Source organism: Corvus hawaiiensis, chromosome 2 (assembly GCF_020740725.1).
Source record: "Corvus hawaiiensis isolate bCorHaw1 chromosome 2, bCorHaw1.pri.cur, whole genome shotgun sequence".
In the NCBI taxonomy this organism is placed as follows: domain Eukaryota; kingdom Metazoa; phylum Chordata; class Aves; order Passeriformes; family Corvidae; genus Corvus; species Corvus hawaiiensis.
The window spans coordinates 28942762-28967706 of NC_063214.1; the positions used below are offsets into that span (position 1 = coordinate 28942762).

The 24945-nt window shown below is 42.8% G+C and overlaps 3 protein-coding genes across 5 annotated transcripts in view; 2 read left to right on the forward strand and 1 right to left on the reverse strand.

The window, feature by feature from the left end:
• Window positions 1-302: 302 nt before the first annotated feature.
• Window positions 303-11972, forward strand: CCDC181 (coiled-coil domain containing 181). The gene is made up of 6 exons (XM_048293984.1): window positions 303-500; window positions 6380-6540; window positions 7059-7970; window positions 9943-10089; window positions 10725-10879; window positions 11750-11972. Exons 2-6 carry the CDS (start codon window positions 6403-6405, stop codon window positions 11868-11870), a joined length of 1473 nt encoding a protein of 490 aa, XP_048149941.1. The 5' UTR covers window positions 303-500; window positions 6380-6402; the 3' UTR covers window positions 11871-11972.
• A 1265-nt stretch (window positions 11973-13237) lies between these two features.
• Window positions 13238-21621, reverse strand: BLZF1 (basic leucine zipper nuclear factor 1). Of its 3 annotated transcripts, none has more exons than XM_048293985.1 (7): window positions 21522-21621; window positions 19934-19990; window positions 18145-18584; window positions 17312-17511; window positions 15630-15758; window positions 14806-15025; window positions 13238-14627 (listed from the first exon to the last, which is right to left on the reverse strand). In XM_048293985.1, the coding sequence occupies exons 2-7, from the start codon at window positions 19950-19952 to the stop codon at window positions 14442-14444; spliced, it is 1194 nt and encodes a 397-aa protein (XP_048149942.1). In that variant the 5' UTR covers window positions 19953-19990; window positions 21522-21621; the 3' UTR covers window positions 13238-14441. The 3 variants fall into 3 exon arrangements, with proteins under 3 accessions (XP_048149942.1, XP_048149944.1, XP_048149943.1); XM_048293987.1 differs by having other exon boundaries at window positions 21565-21587; XM_048293986.1 differs by lacking the exon at window positions 21522-21621 and adding an exon at window positions 21063-21455.
• Window positions 21542-24945, forward strand: part of NME7 (NME/NM23 family member 7) — a 90526-nt gene continuing 87122 nt past the window's right edge. Inside the window, exon 1 of the mRNA XM_048293988.1 lies at window positions 21542-21730. Within this exon, the coding sequence (XP_048149945.1) occupies window positions 21728-21730 (3 nt within the window). The 5' untranslated portion in view covers window positions 21542-21727. The remainder of the gene's footprint in view (window positions 21731-24945) is intronic.

The following is a 24945-nucleotide window of genomic DNA, read 5'->3' on the forward strand; positions in this document are numbered from 1 at the left end:
TGTTTCCTTCAGAGCTTTATTGCTGAGTTTTCTTGCTGAAGGTTAGGTTGGCATGTCAGGTCTGTTCTGAATTTCATTCATCTGCCTTCCCTGGGTGAATACAGGAGTCATCTGTGGAGGAATGAGTTTCTTGAGTGTGGGGGATTAAAATCTCTGCTTGCATATGTCAGGAAGATAACTAATAGGTCATACAGCATTATCCTTAAGATGGATTCAAGTGTTTCTCATCTGGTGCTGGTGAAAGGCTGCTCTTGCCTGCAAGTGAAGCAAGTCCACGTGAACTGTGGCAATCCTTGCTCCTCCCATTGCATCCTGCCACATCGTGTACAGCCGAGAGAGCTGCAAGGGGCACGCAGCTGCTGTGAAGGAGTGGAATTTCTTTGCTGGAGATAGAGCATGCAGTGCGGTTTGGCGGAGATGAGATAAACAGTGCACGCGGCTGTCTGCCTGGGATGCTGTGACTGTTTCTTTGTTCCAGTTGATGCTGGGGGCTGCTGGAGGTGAGTGTTACCACTGAATCTCTGTCCTGCACTGGGCTTGCTGTGATTCTGGTAGGATGAGGTGTAGTTGCTGGGATCACTGCTCCAGCGAGAGACTGGGTGCTGGGCTTGTTCTGTCCAAAAAGCGAGAAAGAGTAAGAGCTGCCAGAGGCTGCTGTTTCAGGAGCAGCACCCACTGCTGTCCGTCCCCCTGGGCAAAGCAGGGTTATACTCAAACCCTGCTGTGGCAGTGTGCATGTGTAACACAGCCGGCTGCTCTGGAGGTGCTCTCAGGGAAAGGGAAGGGCTCTGTCGGGAAGCGGCTGCGTTTTCTTCTCTATGGGTGTGATCGTAGCCAAGTACTGGGAAGGAAAGAGGGACTTCGGCTATGGAAGGGGCAGGAGACTGGATGCTCTGAACCCTGTTGCCTGTGGCTTTTGACAGTGTCAACTGTTTCCTACACTACATAGAAAAGGTGTTAAGGTGCTTGTTTAATGTTGTTGTGGAGGTGTCACCCGGCCTTTCTCTGTCAAACACACTCACTCTACATGAATCTGCTCCCTGAACGCAGTGTCTGATGCATTTGTGACATGGAAAAGAGCAGCCAACATGTCGGGGTCTGTGCATGGAGCCCTGCACTGCTTTACTGTTGTTTTATTGCCTTTTTCATAACCGTGCTCTGCAGCTTCCTCACAGATGGGAACATCTGTAAACCTACATTTAATGATATGTGGATTAATGAATGCATGCATGAATTTTGATTGACTTTAAATCATTAAGTTATTATTATCAAACCATCACAGCTTGACATTCCAACAATGGGGTCTAATCCTTGTCTTAATCATGCTGATTTGTAATTAGTCACATAAAGCATCTCTTGTGAATGAAAGGGATAGCACAGGCTTTTAAGATGAAGGATAGTCTTAAACAAAAGCAGAGCAGAAAGCCTTGGTATTGTGCCCAGTTCTCTGTATTTTAGTCTGCCATGAACTTGTCAAAACACCTATCTACGAAATGTGGAATATCAGAAATTCAGCATATTGTCTTCAAGGGTGGGATAACTGCATGCCCTGGGTGAGGCCACTGGTTGAAGTTTTTCCAGGTACAGCAGGAACCATCGCCAAGCAGGTACCCGAGTGTTATCTCTGGTAAGTATAAGGGAGCCCTTCCAGCCCACTGGAACCAATGTCAAAACCTGGTTTTCTTTTTCACTGCATGGTGTAGGATGAGCAGAAACCCTGAGGTCATGGAGTTCAGCCTCCTCCTGTGGCATGTGGCCTATGATGACAGATGTCTTCAGAGAACTCCTGAATCCCACCTTGAAGGGGTTTAGCTTTTCTATCCCACGTGACTTTGAGTGAAAGGGTGACCCTACTTGAGTTACTCTGAGAGTCACCAAAGCTCTGGCTTCATGGCTGTTTTCTGCCTGGATTTTCTTTCATTAGCATTAACCCTTTAATACAGGGGAGGTGCTGCCCTCTGAGGTGTGTGGCCTTGTAGACTGGACTGTCCTTTGCATTGCCAGGCCAGTGTATTCAGAACTTGGGGCCATGACTGTGTGAGGGACAGGGTGATGGGCACCATGTCAGTGCTGCCAGTGAGGAGAACTCCCTCCCTCTCTCCCCCTTTCCACCCATGCTACAGCAGCCCAGGCTGGTAGGAGGGCTGAGGAGGGTCCTCCCCCAAAATGCAGTGCTGGGGAAGCATCTTGTAATGCTGAGTGAACTTTGGTCACCCTGCATGGCTGCTGACAGCTGCCTACCCTTGCAGGGAGCTCTGTGTGTGCTCCATGGGGAGTCTGGTGGTCACACAGCTCTTTGGGAACCTGCTGGCCTCAGGGGCACAGCATCCACTACCTGTGGGGTGTTTCATCCTCCCTAGAGGAGGCTGTGACCTGCCACCTCCCTCCAGCTCTAGTGCAGAGTCTGATCCTTCTTCCTCTGCCAGCCCCCTTGGCCCCGCAGGTAAATCAGGGTGGGGAATTTTGGCCTTTTTTTTTTTTTTTTCCCTTCCAGATGGGAATTAATTCAGGGTGTTCTCCTGCTTTCTTTCTTCTTCTTTTTTTTTTTTTTTTTTCCATTTCCAAGTTCAAGGAGCAGCATGTGGTTAAGACAGAGAGGTGTGTCTCTGGAGATTCAGTGCTGTCTTCATTAGTGGTGAGACACTGGAACAGGTTGCCCAGAGAAGTTGTGGATGTCCCATCCCTGGAGGTGTTCAAGACCAGGTTGGATGGGGCTCTGAACAACCTGGTGTAGTGGAAGGAGTCCTTGCCCATGGCAAAGGGATTAGAACTTCACGATCCCTTTCCAACCCAAACAATTCTGTGATTAACAAAAGCCCAAATCCTGACACTGCAGGCTCTTGGGCTGATCCGATTGCTCATTGCCAGCCGAAGCATGATGAATAATACAGCACGCAAACTGAGGCTGTTCCCTGAGGAGTGCATAATTTAACAGCATCGAATAAGAGCTTTCGGCTGGACAGCGAGAGCCGCCCGCCGCACTCCTGCCCCTCTCCTGCTGGGGCGCGTGTGCTGCCGCTCCCCTCAGCGTTCTGCTTCCCGACAATTCCCAGGCGTTAAGTGGAATTGTGCCACCCGGAAAAGGCGGCGGGGAATGGGGGGCCCTGGCGCGGAGGCCCGTCTCCATGGCAACGGGGCGGTGCGGCCTGGCCTGCCCGTGCCCGCGGGCGGCACCGGCGCTGCGGGAGGCGGCGTTCGTCCCTCGGGAGGCGGCGTTCGTCCCTCGGGAGGCGGCGTTCGTCCCTCGGGAGGAGGCGTTCGTCCCTCGGGAGGAGGTGTTTGTCCCTCGGGAGCCGCCGTGGCGCGGACCGGCGCTGCAGGTCGGTGCGCGGAGCGGCCCCGCCGCTGCCACGGCAACCGCAACGCCCGGCGGCGGCAGCTCCTCGTCCCCGGCCGGGAGCGGCGGGGCCCGGCGTGTCCCAGGGGAGCAGGGAATGCTGGTGAGGACGTTCCCCACCGCACCCGCGTGGGGTTCGGTTTCGTGGGTCTGTGTATGTGTGTATGTTTTAGTGCAGAGGGACAAAGCGACAGAAATCCATCGCACTGTCCCGCCTTTTGTTGTGGCTGTGCCTGAGTGTAACCACGTAGAGGTGTCACTAAGCTGTGCCGAACAAGTGCTCGCAGCTCACACCCCCCCACGGACACACCCCAAGTAGAACAGAAGCAGGTGAGGATGAAGAGTTGAGATTTTCTGAATACTTTTGGTCCCTCTTAAGGTTGAATCATTTTACACCATAATACCCTAAATAGAATAGGAGTTGATTCAGGATTTTTTGGTGCCCACAATATAAGAAGGACACGGAACTGTTGGAGCGAGTCCAGAGGAGGCCATGAGGTTGGTAAGAGGACTGGAGCCCCTCCCCTATGGAGACAGGCTGAGAAGGTTGGGGCTGTTCAGTCTGCAGAAGAGGAGGTTGTGTGGAACCTCATTACAACCTCCCAGGATCTGAAGGGGCCTGCAGGGAAGCCGGAGAGGGACTCTTTGTCAGGAACTGCAGTGACAGGACAAGGGGAAATGGGTACAGACTGAAAGAGGAGAAGTTTAGGTGAGATATAAGGAAGAAATTCTTTACTGTGAGGGTGGTGAGACACTGGAACAGGTTGCCCAGGGAGATGGTGGATGCCCCATTCCTGGAAAGTGTTCAAGGCCAGGCTGGATGGGGCTTTGAGCAACCCGGTCTAGTGGGAGGGGTTCCTGCCCATGGCAGGGGAAGTTGGGACTTCATGACCTTAACTCCATTCCAACCCCTTAACGTTTTATGATTCTATGAAACAAGGACATTGAATTGGAAATTCTCTCTTCAGCCATGGCTACTTTATCTTACAACAGGAAAGGCTGATTTTTATGCTGATCCCCATCATTACACTTAACCTAAATTAATTGAACAGTGTGTTCAATGTGTTCATATTGAGTGCCACAGACTGGTGTGAACGTGTTTTGTTAAAGGCACAACTTCTCTGTGCAGCCTTTGTATCCACTTATCATAATAATGAAGTCACAGGGAAATAGTTCATTTGTGCTGAATATGCACTAGAGCAAAGTAACCTCCATTAAAATCCCAAGTATGTCATCACCCAAACCAAAGATATTTGTGAAGAAAGGGGCATTTCCCAGCAAAAATCATTACATGTCATATGAGGTGGTGCAGGAAAAACATGAGGGAAATAGATACAGTGTGGAAAGCCAAGGCAACAGTCTGAACGAGCTCTAAAACTTTAAATTCTGAGAAATCTAGTGTGAATGAGTGATTCCACTGGCAAGTGGTAGCTAAAAAGAAGTGAAAAAACTGCCAGATTTTCTTGAACAACATGTGAATTAAAGAAAAAGAAGAGCTTTCAAAAGTTTCTGTACAAACAAGTTTGCAGCAAGAAATGCCCAGCTTTATTACCACTTTTTCCTCTAAAACAAATCTTGACTAAGTTTAGAGGTTTAAAAGAGCATCAGTCTTGTCCGGCATGAAATACAGAGTTCTAAGAAGCAGAGCTGGTGTTCCTGAGAGTAAATAACTGAGAACTCAGAAATGCTCATCAGAACTTAAAAGCTTGGAAGAATTTAAGCAACATCTGCTGGATGAAAGGGTTTTTACAAAATGCATAGATGGATTTGAAAGTCCAGGTGCAACCCTTCTTGATTCTCTTATTCTGTGATCCTTGTCTGGAAGGGCAGGATGGTTACACAGCAAGAGCTGTCTTGCTGTTCTAGGGCCATCCAGAGTCAGAGCTAACTCTTACACCTCATATTGTCTTGCCATATCATATCATAGAATGTTAAAGGATTGGAATGGACCTTAAAGATCATCAAATTGTGACCTCCCTGCCATGGGCAGGGACACCTTCCACTAGACCAGGTTGCTCAAAGTACTATCCAACCTGGCCTTGAACACTTCCAGGGATGGTGCAGCCACAGTCTCCCTGGGAAATCTGTTCCACTGCCTCACCACCGTAACAGCAAAGAATTTCATTCTAATCTCTAACCTAAATTTCCCCTCTTTTAATTGGTACCCATTACTCCTTGTCCTGTCACAACAATCATGATCTTTAGTACGTTGAAAATGACACAGATTTGTCCTATTAGAGACATCTAGAAGTGGCACCTTCCAGCCTACAGCAGACAGTACAAAAAGAACAGGAACTTTTGAATAATCAATGTTTTCTTCTGTATTGCTTTTGTAAAAAGTAATAAATTATTGAAGGAATGATGAGGGGCTAAAGCTGTAAAAAGAGCAGAATCAGCTCTCTAGGCTCATGAGTGTGTCCACATCTTTAACCTTTTGTGTCTTTGATGCCTTGTGCTGAGTGAGCTGAGCCAAGGGGCAGCAGGCAGTCAGCCCAGAGCACCAAGCACTGACGTTTAAGCAGTCCTTCAGGAGCTGCTGGCACCTGTGTGCTATGCAGTCCAAAGATTGTTTAAAAGCTTCAGTCCTTATAGTGGCTCATCTTCAGTTTTGTCATGAGCATGACTATATCCAGCCTGATTAACAGGTTAATGAGTGTTTAAAGTTACATTGCATTTAAACAAGGTAAGATACAAACAAGATAAGATACAAGCAAGAAGTTTGGAGTACTTCTAGCTAACATAAAATAGTGATATCTTTGTCCAAGCACAAGGCTAACTGTTAAAAGATCATGAGTTCTAGTTTAAGCTCTGACTAAATCACCTTGATTTGCTTTAATTCAAACCTTCTCCCAGTAGCCGGAGCTGGAAAGATCAAAACCATTCATGTTTTAAGCCATCAGTGATCCTTAGTCCTGAGGTGCTGTGGCACTGTCTGACATGGTTGTATTAATACTGCTCACAAGTTGATGTGGGTGCCATGAGACATCAGTATTTGTGTGTCACTAGAGTTTGAAAACATTTTATTCCCTCTCCTTTTTGTAGTATTAAACTAACACATCACCAAAATGAGTGAAAAGGAAGATCAAGGAGATCCAGCAGATGTCGGTGATTTAACAGAAAATGCAGAATATGAGGATGATTTTGAAAATGACCCTGAATGCCTAACTGATGAAGAAAAAACCCAAAACCTTGGTGAAAAAGAGGTATTTGTTGCATTAAATGCTAGTTGTGTTATTTAGAAGACAAAATTGAGTAATATTTGGAATCGTAGGCACAAATTCAGTATTGCTTGAAATGCATAGGTGCATTCACTGAATTTTGACAAGGAAGGTTATTTGGAATTATAGTGAAAAACATTTCAGTGAACTGGTTAGTTTGGTTATAATATCCTTAAAAGACAATTCAGTGTTCATTGAAAATGATACGGTTTTTTCAAAAGTACTGCTGGGTTCCTCTAAGTGTTTGTGCAATGCTCGTTGTGGTTTTATGCTGTCGCTAATCACTTTACTGTTTAGTTAAACTTTGTGCAAATGTGAACATGAAGAAACTTAAGAAACTTGTTAGTGCCAAAAAAGCTGTTAATTATGACATGCACTATTTGACAGCCTGGCTTAGAATACAGATAGTTTGTACTGCTCTTCTCTCTTGCTGTTTCTTTTCTCTTTCTTTGATAACCATTCTTTTGTTGAGAGAAGAGACTAGTTTATTTTAATTTTTTTAGAATCCTGAAGAAAATGAAGAGGATATTGAAGCACAAATTCCTAAAGCTGCAGACAGCTTTGAGGAAGACAGTAAGGAAATGGAAGAAAATCTAGATCAGCTTTTAGAGGCAGATGTAAAAGTGAAAGTGATATACTCTAGTAAAAAATATTTGGAATCCGGGGCAGATACGGAACAGGAGGACCACGAATCTGATAGTGAGAGAGAAAGCTTTATCCAGGAATCCAAGCTGGAAAATGAGCAGGATCTGAATGAGGAAGAGGATGAAGAAATAAAGCGTTACGTCTTGGGAAGGATTGAAGAAGCCAACAAAGAGCTGGAAAATCAGGCTCCTGTGGATCAAAACAGAGAACGGAAATTAAAATTTAAGGATGAGTTGGTGGATCTTCAAGCTCCTCCTCCAGAAAATGCTGAAGTTGGTAAAACTGACCTTGCAAGAGGAGACGATGTTTCAAGGAGGCTGTCTCAGCTGCGTATTTCTAATGACATGGGACAGAAACGCCCATCGCTTTCAGCACGTGCTGGCTCAGATGATGAAATGACAGATGCTAAAATCCTAGTGGAAAAAGATAGAAAGTTTGAACTCTTAAGTATACGTGATATTGAAAGCCAGGGCATTTTGCCCCCAATAAGTGTTTCTTTTACAGATATTGAAACTCAACAAACATCTCCAAAATCTTCACTCTCCAGTTCTTCTCACACTGCCTCTAAAATGAAAGAAATGCCTCCATCTAACTCTAAGCATCCTCCAGATTCTGCTTTGAGTGCTGCAAGAGATCTGGGAAAACAGAAGAGTCCACAGAAGACTGAGTCTGCACACGTGCCCATGAAAAGCTCCACTTACAGTCTTACTCCCAGACAAAAAGAATTAAGGAAGCAGATAGAACAAAGGAATGAAAGACTGAGGAGAGAGGTAAATACATAGAGAAAAGGAAATCACAGTGACCATCATATTCCTGTGCTCCACAAAGACCACATGCTCAGGGTATTTACTCCATTCTTCCTTGATAGAAGAGGCAGCAGTAGTAGTTGTAGTAATAATAATAATAACAATAATTCTCTGGCGTTTATATAGAATCTCTCAAAGCTCCTTTCTCAGAGTGGCATAGGATACCTTGCTCAGAGGAGAAATGAAGTATTTATTTAATATATCCTTCATAAATAGGCCTTCTTCTGTTCTATTTTTCTTACTGCTTTTGCTTCTTGACTCTCTCTCTACCTAGGTTCTGTTACAGTCCCAGAGTTTATGGAATGTAGCATGTGGTGTCACATCTGCACATATTGTACTGCAGTGCAGGAAGTTTGCATTAACCACAGTAAGGCAGGGGCACATTTGGGTACTCAAGAGGTATGAATTAGGAAATTATCATATGGGAGAGTGTTCAGTCATAATATAACATTTACCCAACAGAGTGACTGTGAGAACCCTTTTAATTCTTTCTCAGCTCCTTACACAGAAAAAAAATTACATTTACTAGAGAGTCAGCCTCTGACAGCTGTAATAGGGATTTCAGAAATCTTTACCAGAGAGTTAAAAAACGTAGATGGTTTTCTTCTCTTTGCATTATGATGATACAATTACAAACAGGTAACTTGCAATGTGTGGTGCTCTATAAAAAAGAGCACGAAGCATCTGCCGTTTTTCTGTGCCATGATGTACTAATTAAGCTGGCTAAGTAGCTTCCAAGGTTGCTTTCTATCTGTGGAAATAGCTCTAGCCTGCTTTATTTGAAAAGGTTGCTGAGGCTCAGCTCAGTGATGAGGGGTATGAAATGTGACAAGCAATTGAAGTGCTTTCTTTTTGCACACAAGACTAGATCTCTTGACACCATGCTCTGTGTATTTAAAGTAAAAGGTAGTGTGCTGAGGGGAAGGAAGGTTATTTTTCCTAACAGTGTGTGATAAATTTCTTCCTCTGTTGGCTGACTTATGGAAAGGTAAGGACGTGTTACCTTATTTCTTCATTCTGGAATGGAATTCTTCCATTCTGTGATGGATTTCATGAGCATGAAACATTTCTTGACATTACTGGAATCCATCTGCTTCATTTTGGTGCTGCTTCATTTCATTCCAATAAATCAGAAATGGTAAGTTTGGAGGATATGTGAAAGTTGTGTGTAGGAGGGAGGAACATCATCTATTTGCAAGAAGATTAGATTTCTCAAAGTTTTGAAATGAGTAGGGATTGTAGCTTTTGCCTCAAAGAGAGTAAATCCTGGTAGAAAGTGTCCTAATCAGCTTTCTGAAGCGTTAATTGAAAACTTTTCTCCTCCTTGTAGATACTTATCATTAGCTAAAATGTAATTAATAAGTTAAAAGAAACTTTTCTCAATTTTGTACGTATCAGTTCATTTTGTACACTTGAAAAAAGCCTGAAGCTATTAATACTCCTAAAGTAAATACATTACAACTTCATTCCAAAAAAACCTCCTTATTTATAAGGTAGTGTCTGCAATCCATAGGTTGTTAAATATCCTTTATGGTTGAGTGGTCCATCAAGCCTGAGGGCTGCATTAATTTTAAAAATGCATCAATTTAAAGTGATTCTAAGCTAATCAGAGCAATTGGGCAGACCTTAATTTTAAGAGTTTTCACCTGATGCTCTTTAATGTCTGTGAGTTGAGATGTGTCATGGAAATGGAATCTAATCCACAAAAGGGATTAGACTGAAAGTATGTGAATATATCACAAACCACAGAAGTGCTCCAAGCAATTTCTTCCTAAAGGTATTATCAGCTGTGATGCAGTCTTCGAGTATTCCTGTTTCATCTGTATTTTAGTGTGTCTCTCATGCAATTCAAATGGCTTATTTATTGCCTGCAACAGTCTCTGAAGATTAAGATCATTCTCTTAAAAAAGTTTATTCACTTTTCCTTCCACTTAAGGAAGAAGAAAGGAAAAGGGAGCTAGAAGAAGAGAGGAGAAGAGAGAATGACATAGTTTTTAGAGCGTGGTTACAGAAGAAGAAAGAACAACTACAAGAAGAAAAGCGAATTCGTCTTGCAAAACAGCTGGAAGAGCTGAGCATCAAAGTAAGGTCTCCCTAATGTGGAACTGGGATCTATAGTGCTCTTGTTAAATAGGAAAACCAAATTCTAAGCCTGTGTTCTTAGCTAAGTGTATGAAAATTTACACCAATGGGAAATGTTCTTGTTACATTGTTTTCAGTGAAGAGCTAGACTTGCATGTTTAGAGCTTTTCTGCTTGGCAGGGTGGCTTGCATTGTAGAAGCATGAACTTAGCTATAAAATCACAGGGGATACAGTGATGCTCCTATATACCAGGAGAATTACTTGGCTGAACCCTGCAGTGAACAAGCAGCCAGAAGACTCTCTGGAGTGTGTTCCTTACCATCAGAACTTGTTAGCAAGCAGTTAATGCACATGACCTGATCAAAACCTGGAGATTCAGATACTGTTCTAAAATTCTTCCGGCTTTAAGGGATGGGCTTGAAAAGCTAAATTCAGTATTTTTTTCAACACAATGCTTTGAATGCTTGCTCATGTAGATATGCTATGCCAGATTAGCATATGCTATCATGTGTTTATAAAGTCTGTTTCATAGAGGGGACATGCCAGAAGAATACAAAACAAATTATTATAATGTGATTATTCTAAAGGTCATTTACTGATAAGCCTTGTGTATATGTGTCTTTTTTATTAACTAGGAGAGGAACAGGGATCCAGAAGAAGCCTACAGGTTATGGCTTAAAAAAAAGCACCAACAGTATGTGAGAGAAAAACGGATAGAATTTTTGAGACGCCAAGCTGAGGAAGTGCCCTATTTTCCAAGGGCAGAGGAATGCGACAGAGCTTTTAGAGAGTGAGTAGGGTCATTCCTAAGGAACCATATTTGAAACCTTTGTAGTCTGTCAGGTCAAAACTGTAGTTATCTTATGGGACATCTTTGCTGCTGAAGTCCTCATTGTTTTGGAGGGTTGTTTTTTTGCATGAATATGTCCTTTTAAACTTACACCCTAGCAAAAATACATCATCAATCCTTGATGTTGTTTGTTCACTGCTGTGAAATTACTTGTCAGAACCTGAGCTGAAAAGAGTGAATTGCTTTTACTAAAAAAGGGATCTTCTCCCCAGACGCTCGTTGCCTGTTCTGGACCAAGCTTGGGTTGTTTCAGTCCATTAAATGAACATAAAGTTAATCCAGTTTAACAAAATGGGAGCAGGGCCAGCTCAATTGGTGGAGCCTTGGGTGTTAACTAACCAGGTGGTCTTTGCTAGATGCTGCTCCCAATTTTTGAAAGTTCCCCCACCCAGTGCCCTCAAGGTAGTTTTTAACAATCCATTGCACCGTTCCACTTTGCCTGCAGCTGGTGCATGGTAAGGGATGTGGTACCCCCACTCAGTGCCATGTTCTCTAGCCCAGGTGTTTATAAGGCTATTCTTGAAATGAGTCCCACTGTCAGATTTAATTCTCTTGGGGGTACCATGCCTCCAAAGGACTTGCTTTTCGAGGTGGATGGGTGGGTGCAAAAGCAGGGGAATTGGGGTGGGAAAGTATGCTTCCTGTGTTTGGGTGTGGCAGGCTTTTAGACTGTCTCAGCCATGACACCCAACTTCACCCTACAAGACAGGGTGGGCTCCAGTTAAGTGGGGGGGCAAGTCTCCTTGGAATGGATGATGTAAAACTTGAAACTGCAACTGCCAGTACTTCTGGTCCTTTCTCTCTCCACAGCTGGCTGAGAAGGAAGAGAGAAGAGAAACGAGCAGCAGAACTAGCTGCTAAAGAGAGAGCCAGGCAGCTTAGATTAGAAGCCAGAAGAGCAAGACGGATGCGGAACATGCACTATATTTAGTCCAGATCCAAAATCCTTTTGCTTCACAGACCATTACAGTTGAAAATTTGATGTAGCCACAGAGTTCTTGGTGACAATCTTCTTAATTTTTATGGCTTGAGTTTTTGGTCTTTACAGCTGACTTTTTGTGGTGTTTTTAAAGCTTTCAGGCAAGTTTAACAATTACCTTCAGTGACAATGATTTTCCTATCTATTTATTTGTAATTTAGTTGAAAAGCCTGCTTTAATGCATAACTCAGGGATCTTCTTGGTTTAACCAAATCTAAATGAGTGCAAGATCTATGTAATGAGGGTGGTAAATACATTCCCTTCTTTAAAAGGCACTTTATACTCAGCTCCATCATGGATTCCTGGATGCAGGCTACTGTGTAAAATGTTGAATTTTTGGTGGATTAATATTGCTGTTTGATGCTGCTAGTGATTAAGACTGTGCAAGGTGTTATGTTGTTGGAAAATGATGTTTCTTGTACCACTTCCTATTGATCTGTTGACCAGCTCTAGACCAGAGGATTGTGTTCTTTTAGGTTCCTGGAAAAGTGGTAATTGAAAACTAATGTGTAGGTGAACGTGCAACAGGTTTTGAAACTTATTTCTGTGAGTCATATTCAGTAGTTTTCTATTCCATGGAATTAAAAGCTTGTGCAAATTATGACCTTTTCCAATAGTAAGGAAGCTAGGTTCCTTATATAAATGTCAATGTTTATTATAATAAATTTAGCAAATAACATCATCTTACCCAGCTAAATTGTGAACTCTTGATAGAGAACATGCCAAAGTCACTCATGAAATCATAAAGTTAGTGAAAGAAGAGGAGCATTCTGTCCAACTATATGCCCCAACAGATTACATAGTCCTGGCATTGCTCCTAAATTTTTCCACATTCACAGTGTATTCTGGGAGTACTGCAAACAGACAGAATTGTAGTAGCTGCAAAGCAGATTTTCTAGTAGTATTTTTCTTGGTTATTTTTGGAGCTACTTACAGGCATATTGAGAGTACTGGTGTTGGACTGGAGGCTGCTGTGTTGCAGCTTTTGCCAGCATAGAGAGTGAACATGGATACAAAATGAAAATTTCACATGCTATAAGACACATAAGTAACAGGTGCCTTCCTCCTTCCAGTACCTTCCCCTGACACCAAAGGCAAGAAGAGCTTCCTGTGTCTAGCAAGCAAATCCAGGGGGAATGTTTGCAAAGGTTCACACACACCATCTCCCTAATTGCACAAAACTACAAAAGAAGTGCTTCTCTGTTCATTGCCTCACACAGCAGAGTGAAGGGTTTTACAGTTCAATGTCATATAGTTCCTTTTATGCTACAGAGAAAACAGGGTCAGAAATATGACTTCATTAAATCCAAAACTGTGACTTGAAAGCAAGCAAAGGAAGTTTATTGTAGCTTTCTTCATGCAAACCAAAGCAGAGCCAGCAACAGCAAGAACTTACAGCTTACATACTCTGATCATGGTATGAGATTCAAAGGAAAATTGGGTAAAAACAACCATTTCAGAAACCTTTTCCCTAAACTAGACAGCTTCATATGATAAATTTGGGGGTGAAACTAAGAAACTTAAATAGGCTTCTTTGGATTTAGCAGATTGTCTCTAAAAGTTCTCTTCAAACCTATGTCAAGAACTTCAAATCCACATCAAGATTATAAAACCATACAAGTAAAAAAATACTTTTTTTTTTGTGCAAACTTAGTGCTTATCTTCATCTTCCCATAATAACCAGGAAGACCTTGGGCAAGGACTGAGTCCTAATGCCAGGCCAGGCTTCAATGCTGTGTACTAAAGGAAGTACGTCAGTCTGCCTTTGCTGAGGATCAGCTATGCAGCAGCTTCACTCTAGAAGCTGACACAATGGAAAGCCATTATTTCAGCTCTATGGAAACACAAAAATAATCTCACCCCACTGAGTTTTCTAGACCCCACTTGCAACCAGTTACTACTTATCTATTATAGCTAAAGTTCATTCAGGCTTCATCTCCTTCTTGACAGGAGGGCTGACACTGCATATACTCTTGCTTTCAGAACTTACAGCTATGAAGAATCATTGCACATACTCCTTTTTATAACTAAATGTAAAAGGTTGAACACAGACTTGGGGACAGTTCATCACCTTGGCTAAGATTAAAAAAAAAAAGCATGTAACTGACCATTACTTTATTTTTAAATTTAGACATAACTGATCAGCACTTCATTTGCTTTGGTATGGTTACACTTCTGTCTCTCCCTCTCTGAGGGAAATTCATTAAGATTTGCTAGTAAGACTATAAACGTTAAATAGTCAAGAGCATCTCTGTGCTCTACAAATTGGACCAGCATACCATTTTTTGTTTTGCCTTTGTATAAGAAAGTAAGTAGCTTTCCAGATTGAGAAGTAGTAGAAGTATCCCAGAGACTACAGAAATCCTGTCAGTCCCTAACTTCAAGAGGTAGAGAAGCAGAAACCATGTAACTTCCAATGCTAAACCCATCCATTATGGAAAAAAGACAAAGGGAAGCCTGCTGAACATCAGCTAGTGTAGTTCTTCAGAAAGAGTGCATGTGCAGCTGCCTTGGCTGGGCTTTTTAAAGGGCTATCAGCTCTCCTTGACAGTGATTGCAACAATTGAAGGTTACATCTTCGTATCTTGTATATGGGTGAAACCTTCCAATACTTTTCTTTGTGGAAAGGAAAGAAGATGGAGAAGTCTCAGAAAAAGAAACTTCTGTTGATGTTTCTGGACGTGCAGCTGGATCCAGTACATGTAGCATCTAAGGATGGAAAAATTGAGACTGAAAATATTTTTATACAGTTTAATGGGCTTTTTCCTTCTCTTAAGAACTAGGAAGGATTTCTGCTCGAAAGCCATTTTCCATTTTTTTTCCAAGCTGAAAATGAAATATCCATTTATCCAGAACCTTAATATAAACATGTATCAAGAGTTCTTACCATTTCAGCCGTTTTCTCAGCAGGGGTATTGCAAAACTCCACAGTTGTTGAAGTCTTTTTTGGACTGTTAGTGCCAACATTTCCTAGAAGATGCGAGCTTACAGCTTTGGCTAGCTTACAATTCACAGCTGCTAGCTCTGTTGTAGTGTAAGGCTGGGCACTAGGATAGTATGTCTGTTGTCTCCCCCACTGAAGAGAAACCATGAGCTCCTCCAGAAGCCTGTGCAGAAAGGAAAGAAGCACTGTTATTGGGGTTTGTATTCTATACTGTATAATCAGCACCCAGCACACTTCAGAGGAATTGTCTCTTCCCAAGCCTTACTGCACTAGCTAAATCTTCAGCTAAATAAATGGATAGAAAAAGTGTTTAAGAACAAGGAGACAAATGGACTGTTCTCCAAGGTAACCAACACAGGACCTTAATACTGGGAACACTTATTTGACATCTGGCAGAATTAGCACTGTAAAGTGCATGTACGTAGAAGAATCTCTTCTTTGCTATTCTGATATTTTGGAAGGAAACAGAGAAGACTTGAAATCAAGACAGTAAGTGATTAAAGAGAGAAAGCCTAAGGATATGAGGGATGTCAGTTCCTCAGTTTATTACCCCTAAGACCCCAGACCTCTAGGAAATGAAGAAAGAATTCTATTACTTTTGCTCTTTCAGCTCAAGGACTGGAAAGTGACTGTACTATACATCAGCATCACTGATTTTTGTTGAGTATCACTGGAAGAGGGGAAAGCTATTTGATTCTCCTCTAGCCTAAAATAAACTGACAAAAATGAGGTTTGCACAGAGGTAGTCTGGATTAGAAAAATCATACTTGTGCGTATCAATCATCTCTTGACGGAACTGATCGCGTTCATTCAGCAAGTCCTGGATTGCACTTTGTGCATCCCTAGTTTGGCGCTGAAGAATTGCTCTGGTATTGGTCAGCTCATCAGCCATCACCCTGCAGAAGAAATCTCCAGTCAGTAGTGCAAGTGAACAGTTTGAAAGTCACCTTTTTTCTACTACAGACCATCATTTGTCTGCTCAACCTGAGGATTAAGCTGCTGTTCTCTGTCCTCTCCCAAATGCAGAGCCTTTATCAACCTAATTAAGAATAATTTCTGTTCAACTACAGCCAACACCAGTGCAAGATTATGTTTTGACTGAGTTTAAACAATCTTAGGTCACTTAATACAAATCTAGTAACAGACATTTCAAAATACCTTGGGTAAGTGTACATGGTTGACAAGGATCCTGTGAAAGAAAAAGCTAAATACATTTTTCTTTTACTAACAGTTCTCACAAGTATGCTGTAATCACATCTGTTCACTCATCTCTAAAAATGACAGCTATGGCTATAGACTGCATTTATTTAACTCTTTGCCTTTCCCAGGGGCAATCACCAGATGTCAGATATGAGTATTTAAGAGCTACACACAGGACAGCTATTGTCATGTTTTGCTGTGCCATGAGGCTTGGCACTGACGCCTCCAGCAGGCATTTCTAATGCCTGTGATATTCCAAATGCAAAACCCAGACTGACATTTAACAACCAGTTAGAAATACGAGATAAAAATGAATCAGGATGTTACAATATTGAAGACTGTTCCTTTAAGCACATTGCTGAGATTCACAGCCCTGATCTCAGAACTCCTCATAATGTTAAAAAAACCCAAGTTTGCGTAGTAACTCTTGCTCAGCTAGGACTTACAAGTACCATTACACCCCATATGTTACACAAGTTACCATTACACCCCATATGCTGAAACTTCTTAAGACTAGCAAATTAAAGGGAGGAGACTGTATGCTGCCATTTCCTTCAAGCAGTAAGGTCTTTTGTGATATGCATTAAGCATCATAATTCAGTCAGTTATATCCAAGTATAGTAGAAAATTAAAAATCCTAGAACACTATTTACAGATCTGGTAAGACAACTAAACTTAGCAAGTTTAAAGTCCAATCCATTGTCAAATGAGATTTTGACTTTCAGACCAGCTTTTATGGTTAGAGAAGTAACAGTAGGGTTCTGAGCAGTAACAGAACCAGTGTTGGATAAAGAGGTCCACCTACTCTTTCTTCCATAGTAGATCCCTGACTTGCTATAAGCAAAGCTCTTAACCACATCGGCCTCTTCTCAAATTAATGATTGTATCATTCCAGGGGGGTTGGAAGCTAATTACTGTTAGGAAAAGTCAGCTGCCCTAGAAGACATTTTTAAACCCAAAACTGCATGCAGTTTTATCAAAATTAGGAGGTTCTCTTGCTATGTTGACAAGTACTGTAGTTGAGATTTTAGGAGGTTTAGGACTCACTGTATTACCTCTGAAAAGCAGGACTATTCAGATTTACAAGGAGCTTCCTTTCTTTATACCTTTTCTGTATTCTCAGATTTCATAATAGGTGTCAGTATGGCTGTTGTGGCTGTCCTCTGCATATGAAAGCACACTGCAATGAGTGTATGTGATGAAAGACTGAAGGGAAATGCTGTTAGGACAGCTCCATGAGAGGGAATACCTGCTTGCTAGGAATTTGCTTCTCCACACATCACATTGTATAGACATGCGCTCCAATTGTTCAGACAGCTGAGCCATATTCCGGCCCAGGACTTCGTTTTCTAGGATGAGCTGATTCTTCTCACGAGCCATCCGTTCAAAGTGATACTGCAGGTCATCCCCAACAGAAGCAACAAGTAATTTCTTCAGCTCCCGATTAACCTAGAATTAGACCAGACTCTCTTGTAACTATCAATAGAGAATAAAGACTCCTACTTCCAGAATGCAGTGCAAGTTATTGGAAATTGCTAACAGTAAATTGCCTTTCTCTTTCCAGAATGGGACGTATCCAGGCAAGCATAAACATTTGAGCCTAATGCATGTCCAACATATTCTTGTTTAAATTCTAACAGTCAAAGAGGACAAATGAAAGCTTGCTGCAGGAAACAAAGTTTCAGTAATATTCCACTCCTGAATCAGTAAGATAACAAAGGATTAGACAAGACATCCACAGGTATAGGAAACAGAAAATTATAGTCAACCCTTCTATGGCATAACATTTTTCACTTAGTGATTTAAGGAGCAAAATCTTCCCTCATAGAAGATTAATTTCCCTGCAGCTATCTAGTGTGTTTCTCCCAGCGAAGTCTTTGGCTCTTTCATCTGTTGTCAGAGAAGCAGCACCAGAATACTTTGATGTACTTCTACTCTGTATCTTAGCTGATAAGTTCAAAAGGGAACCTATTTGTTTCAAGGCTAGAGTGTCATAGCAGTTCTCTTTGGTCACATTCACAAACTGCTTATACAAACCAAAACAGTTCAGCTGTGTGAGAGAAAACACCTTTAATTTCTTACCTCTGTCTGTATACGCAGCTGATTAGAGAGACCTTCTTTATCCTGTAACAACCGCTTTTCTGAATTCTTTAGCTTTTCAATTGCATTTTTCAGCTCTATCTGTTCTTTCTGGGGATCTGTGGCTCCATCTGACTGATGGAATGTGTCTCCTTTATGTCCCACAGATTTAGCTACCTTAGCATTTTTAGTTGGAACAACATGGGTGATAGCTGCTTTGGGGACTAATATTCGAATAGCTTCAATCTCCACTGATTTATCAGCATGTACTTTCCCCAGCTGCAGAACTCCGGGACTCAGGGAAGAGGCTGCCTTTTTATGGGGGCTGTGGTGGATGTGATGGTTTGTAGTGTTGGCTCCAGTGATTACTTCCACTGATCCAGCTGTTTGCTCTGTTTCCATGCCATCTCCAGGTCCTCGAATGGGTGCTGAGGCATCATCAACTGAAATTTAGAAATTGTGGAGGGGAAGTTTATCAGCTTTCACTTGGTTATAGTGTTATTGTAAGTCTTTCCTTAATTTCTGTACTTCAAAGTTACAGATTTTAATTGTACACTGCATATGTCAAATAGTCCATTGCAGCAGTGATTATCAAGCACAAGTCAGAAAATCATAGAATGGTTTGGATTGGAAGGGACCTTCAGGATCATCTCGTTCCGACCCCCTGCTGTGGGCAGGGATACCTTCCTGTGGACACCACCACACCAGACCAGGTTGCTCAGGGCCCCATCCAACCTGTTCTTGAACACTTCCAGGGATGAGACATTCACAACTTCCCTGAGAACCTGTTCCAGTGTCTCACCACCCTCACAGTAAGCCCTTAGTCAAGTAAGTCCTTACTCAAATGTGCATTGCTCATTAGCAATAGCAGTACGAGACACAAACATTGATCTGAATTGCATTAATTTTAATTTCCTACTGCCATACAAGATTAAATGCAGACACAAAAGAGAGCTTTCCTGGAAAAAAATTCTTGACAACATTACTCATAGGCTGAAAACAAAATCAGGTTTTGGGAGCTGACAGAATCAGAGCAGTTTCATTTTAAGAGCAAGAAGCAAATGAAAAACAGCTATTAGCCAGACAGCTACTGACACCTTAAGAAGTTTAGTAGACTGTCAAGTCGTAACGTGTTTTAGTTGCCCAAGTGAAGGTTTAAGAAAAGCCAACAAGCCAGTTCTGCTCCATTTCTGAACTACAGACTCCAGCATTCCCAGTAATGCTGCATTCTGCTCTATAGTCCCCAATACACACGACATTTACTGAAATTAATTTTATTTAAGTTTTCAGCTCAATAAATTACTATTGTAGTACAGTTTCCTCACAATGGGTGAGAGATACAAAGTTTCTGAGGACATGGCTACACATACTGCTTTTTTTCTCATACTGCAGGCAGTAATGTGAGCTTGTGTCCTCTATCCAAATATTAATGGATTTCAAAAATGCTGTAGTAACACCATTATATTGCCTTACTTTCAGGTTTGCTGATTCAGTACCAACACGTTCTAAATACTAGAGGAGGCTGTCAGACAAGTGTACAGACAGATCACAGTACCAGTGACAAACTTATTTTTCAATATAGAGCTGGATTAGAAAAATTACATTCCGTTGCTGCTCCATCCAGGCAGCTCTGGTTTTCACTGCAATGAAGAAGTCACAGAACTACTTCCTCATAGCTACATAAAAGCCATTCATTTAAATGAATGGAGCCTAGTATACAGTGTAACTCTGCTGTTTAAAATTCCAGTTACTTTTTAATCCAGTCTGCTTAGATGTCATATGAACAACCTACCTTTTTCTAGAGATGTCATTTTCTCTTTAGCAGTCAGCTCTTCCTAACTAGGTAAGTCTGAGGAAGAAATGAGGAGGGGGGAAAAAATCTTCAGCAAGGTAATAGTAGCAGTTAATCTTGGATTATCCTATTTCCTAGTACAGCCTTTAAACTCTGGCTCAGTAGCACAGTGAAAAAACCCACACCAAAACAAAGGGGGAAAACCCAAAACGATAAAAACTACACCAAAACCCATAGAGTTAAAAGGAGAAGACTGTGAGACTTCTGGCACTTGTGTCTGTTTTCACCAAGAGCTGCACTTCAACTCCTTTGCATTGCTCCTCATCTTGTTCTAGTTTCCATTCCTCAAAATTCTCTTTCTGGTCTCCCTCCTTTTTCCAGCGAGCCCTCATCGTACCCTTTAAAAGCCTGCAACATTCCCAGAGTACAATTGCATGACTGTGCCGAGATAACCTAAAATAATGACAGAGCTACAAGAAAAGGAAATTCCACACAGTGCTTCAAGCAGATCATGAGGTAAAGAGAAAACAATGGCAACTGCACAGCTACACAATTCCTTTAGTCCTGCTTGCTGAAACAACCTTTTTGATAGGGCCAATTCTCAGTCAAAGAAGGAGTCAGTGCCCCGAGTGGGTGCACATGGTTAGTTTAAGCTAACAGCAAAAGCTGACCCCCAGTTTGGCCCAAACCACCATCCTGACCATTTTCTCCCTCATCCACCAAAGGTATTGACCGTTGCCACCTTTATCCACTATCAATTATACAAGTCACTGATCCTTCTTTTCTAGGGATCTTTTCTGTCTCTTAACTACATTAGTTTGAGATCAGTATACCCCTATTTTGTTTGGCTGGCTTTTTTCCCCCACTATTCAAGGGAGATCCCCAGGGCCCTCGCTTCGTTTCACTGTACCACTAACTGAAAAGGTTTAACTACAGCTTTTTGACTTCCATTGCAACAGCGCTGCCCTAAAGAGAAAATGGCAGCAGTGAGCACACTACTACTTTCGGGTTTCTAGATTAAAGACTTGTTTTGTGTCAGGCAGGTTTATCTTTTGTGAAGAACAGAAGACAAGAAAAACACCTTTCCCTCCTTGAGCTTTCTCAAACTACAGATACAGAAATGTCTCACCATCTGTTGCTTCCATAATTGGAGTTGTGTGTTTGCTTATTTAATAGCCATTAGGTGTTAATCACCACTGCTGTTCGTTCCTTTTGATTGAGGATGTCTATTTACTTGATGAGACAGAGGCGGATGAGAGCCTAGCTGCTCAGAAAAGAGGCAAGAATACTCAACGAAAGACTGAGTAGGAGCATTTGGGCTTATCCGCTCCATCAGACACGACCTGCCGGTGACCCTGCTCCTTCAGAGTTCCCGCTATAATACTGGCCAGTTACGTGCGGGGGCAGTGTGAGCCTCCCAACACGCCCCCCTCTTCCTACATCTCCGCAGGCAAGACTCCCTCACTGGTTGCATCATTACCCACCGCACCTCCCCGCGGACGCCGAGCCCTGCCGGACCCAGGGCCTCGCCCAGCCACGGCCCGCCCAGCCCCGGCCCCCCGAGCCCCCTGCCCCGGCCCCGACAGACCGGCCCGCAGCAGCGATGTCGCCACAGCGCCCACAGCTGTCACCTCCGCGGCTTCCGCGTCCGGCGGCGGGCGGGGCGCCCCGCGTGTCGTGTCCGCTCCCGCCCAATCGCGGGGCCGGGCGCGGGGGCGGCGCTTCGGTTGCCGGGGCAGGGGCGGGCTGGGCATCGCCATCGTCGCCGTCATCATCCTCATCACCATCATCGCCATGGTGAGCGGGGACATGGGGCCGGGGGCAGCAGCGGCGGCTCCGCGGGGCAGATGTCCTCAGGGCCGCAGGCGGGAGGTGCCGCCGCCGGGACGCGCCCGGCCCTTGCCTATGGGGCTCGTGGGGCGCACCCGGGGGATGTTTTAAGGGGCCGTTCGGGCTCGCTGGTGCCCAGCTGGTGGGAAGCTGCTGGTGCCACCCCGGAGCCGCCCTGAGCTGGGCATAGGCTGGACCAGGAACTCGGGAGACCGAGCGGGAAGGCAGTGGTGCATTTTGAGGAGGGAATAGGTTTCAGGTGCCACAGTCTTTATTCCTGACTGGATCTACTGTGTAGTAACGCAGGACAGACGACAGGATGTCATTGCAGGGACAATAATAAAAGAAAACCAGTTTGCATTTTAATATCGGGGAAAGGTTCTTCATCCAGAGGGTGGTTGGGCACTGGAACAGGATCCCCAGGGAAGTGGTCACTTGGAAGCACCAAGCCTCACAGAGTTCGAGAAATGTTTGGACAACGCACAGGGTGTGACTCTTGAGGCTGCCATGTGCACGGCCAGGAGTTGAACTCAACAGTCTTTGTGGGTCCCTTCTATTGCAGCACATTCTGTGATTATAATGGAGCTCAACTGAGTCCCCTTTGTTCAAGATGGTGTGCAAACCCCAGTGTTGTAGAGCTGATTAAAAAATCAACAACTTCGAGTTGCATTTTGTACTCTAACTCATATGCAAAACGCATGCAGTGGCCTGGCAGATGCACCTGCTGGTGGGTCCACCCTTAATACCCATCTCCAGCGCCTCAGATTTGCCCCAGCCCCTCCAGCAGCTTATTTTGCACCTTGCTTTTGGAACATAAACTTAAGATCAGCAATTGCCACTTAAATAGAAATACCACTGTTTGTTTTCAGATACAGGGGTTACAAGTGTTTTGTTTAATCAAGGTAAAACTGTAATTTTCAATTCCCATGTTGAATTTATTCACGTCGGCAGAAGTCCTGCTTTGTGAGTTGCACCTTAGGTAAAGCATTTGCTTTGTTGTAGTTGGCTGTCACTGAGTTTGACATGTCTCTAACCTCCCTTTATTTCTGAGGTGACGCCAAGTTAACTTCATTGAAGCAGTGTGGAATCTTACAGCAACCTCTAACAAAATGTTTCATGGCATATTTGTTTAATTTCTTTTCAAAAGCCTTCAGTGATAGGAACTACATAATCTGTTGTCATAATTCCATTGCATGATGATTTTTATAGGTCACTAAGGTTTTTTCCTATTATATTCTGTGCTGGAAATGATACCAATGATTATTTTTTCTGTCCTTGGTGGGTTAAAGATATTCCATTTTGTCTTTTATGTGTAGAAGTACTTGAAGATTATAACTTTGCCCTTTCCTTATTTCACATTTTTCTTCAGTAAACAAATTTTTTTCTCTTAATATTTTTCTACTGATAACTGTGGGTTTAAAATGTAGCCATTTTCTACTCTACTTGCAGTTTTCCCTAAATGTAGTGTTTAACCTCTAGGTTTCTTCCCAGCTTCATTGTGTTTCACTGCTGCCAAACAGAGCAAAATATTTGTTTCTTGTGGTTTAGATCTTCATATTGCCAAATTCACCATATTTTTTTCCTGAACTGTTTTGCACTCTCACTCTCACTGGAACCTACTCTAACTATCAGATTTCCTGTGGTTTTGTTGTCTGGCTAATTGCTCCCCTTGTATTTGAATTTTTATTGCAGTACTTTGAATTTGTTTCTGTAGAATTTTCAGATTATCATTCTGAGTTCTGCTTCTAAGCTGCTTGCAATCTTTCCCACCTTAGTTGTCAGCCCAGATTCTGGAATTGTGCTTTTTCAGTTTCATTTTCAGTGTAGTAAGAAAAATGAAATATGAAACAAAGCAGGTCATGGCAGATCATTGTGGAACACCATCTGACTCCCAGTTGGCAAGGGAAGTATTCCTAATTGCATCTTCATATGATAGACATAGCTGCTCTTTAGTTTAGACCATAATGCCTCACTCAGCTTGCCAGGTTCTCAGGTGACAGATTAAAAAGCCTCTTCAGTTCCCTGTTTGTCACAACCGTGGCTTGTCCCTTGCTCACTGGGTCAGAAAAAGATTTGTTCTTGACAAATTCACGTTACCTGCTTTTTATTACTGTATTGTTGTCTTAGATGTTCAGTGATCTGCTTAATAACTTGTTCCATAATCTTCCCAAACATGGCCTCTCTTGCCCTTCTCCTGTGCCCTGGGATCTTTCTTCTCTGGCCTTTCAAGTGTTACAGAGTCCTGCTTGTTTATTTTATACTTAAACTCCACTAATTTTTCCACTTGTGTACCCTTCATCCTGACAGTTTCCTGAAATGCATTAAGAATAATTTGGCAGCTGGAAGATGGTGGGAAAATAGATGTTTGGGACTGAGTGCTGCTCAGTTAGGTGGACACAGGATCCTGGGAAAGGGCTCAGTTATGTGACTGTTGGATGCCATGACTTTATGCACCTGACCCATCTTAAACCTTTTCAGAACATCTTTTCTCAGGAGCAGAATCAAAATATAAAATATGCCTTCTAGTGGATTCAAATACTGATCTGCAAGCTGGATTTTAGCCTCAGGATTTTAATCAGATTCTGAAAGTAATGAGTTTTGAGTTAGAAAGCTTGACCAGCCCTTAGTACTAGGTTGCTTCCACTTAATCATATAGCTTGCCTAAGTTTTAGCACATATACCTAGTCAGAAAAAAACTGTTACAAGTCTTATCAGGGCCACTGAAAGAAAAAGGTAGTAACTTTTAGTGGGATCAGTTTGGAGTGTATTTGTGTCAGACCCTGTATTCCACTCATGTGCAAGCAGTGCTGTGTGCATTGTAAACTGGGCAGGCACGTCGCTGTCGTGGTGGAAGCTGAGGTAAAGGGACAAGTGTTCTGAAGTATCCTGCAGTTATTTGGCTAACAGCACTTTGGCTTTACAGCCTGCTAATCAGTGGAGAACAGCTTTCCTTGTCATCAAATGGCAGTATTTCAGATCAGTTCTGGTGCATTCTGGTGTCTGCTTTGTAATTGTGTGAGACATGGCTACTGTGGACGGTGAGCAGTAAATTCCCAAAGGGAAACCTGCTTTTCTCCACCCAAGATATGCTCTCCCTCTTGGCTGCTGGAATGCTTTATTACTCTGTAATGGTACCTTTCATGTAATCACATGCAGAGATGTATTTGTCCATGATCTTAACA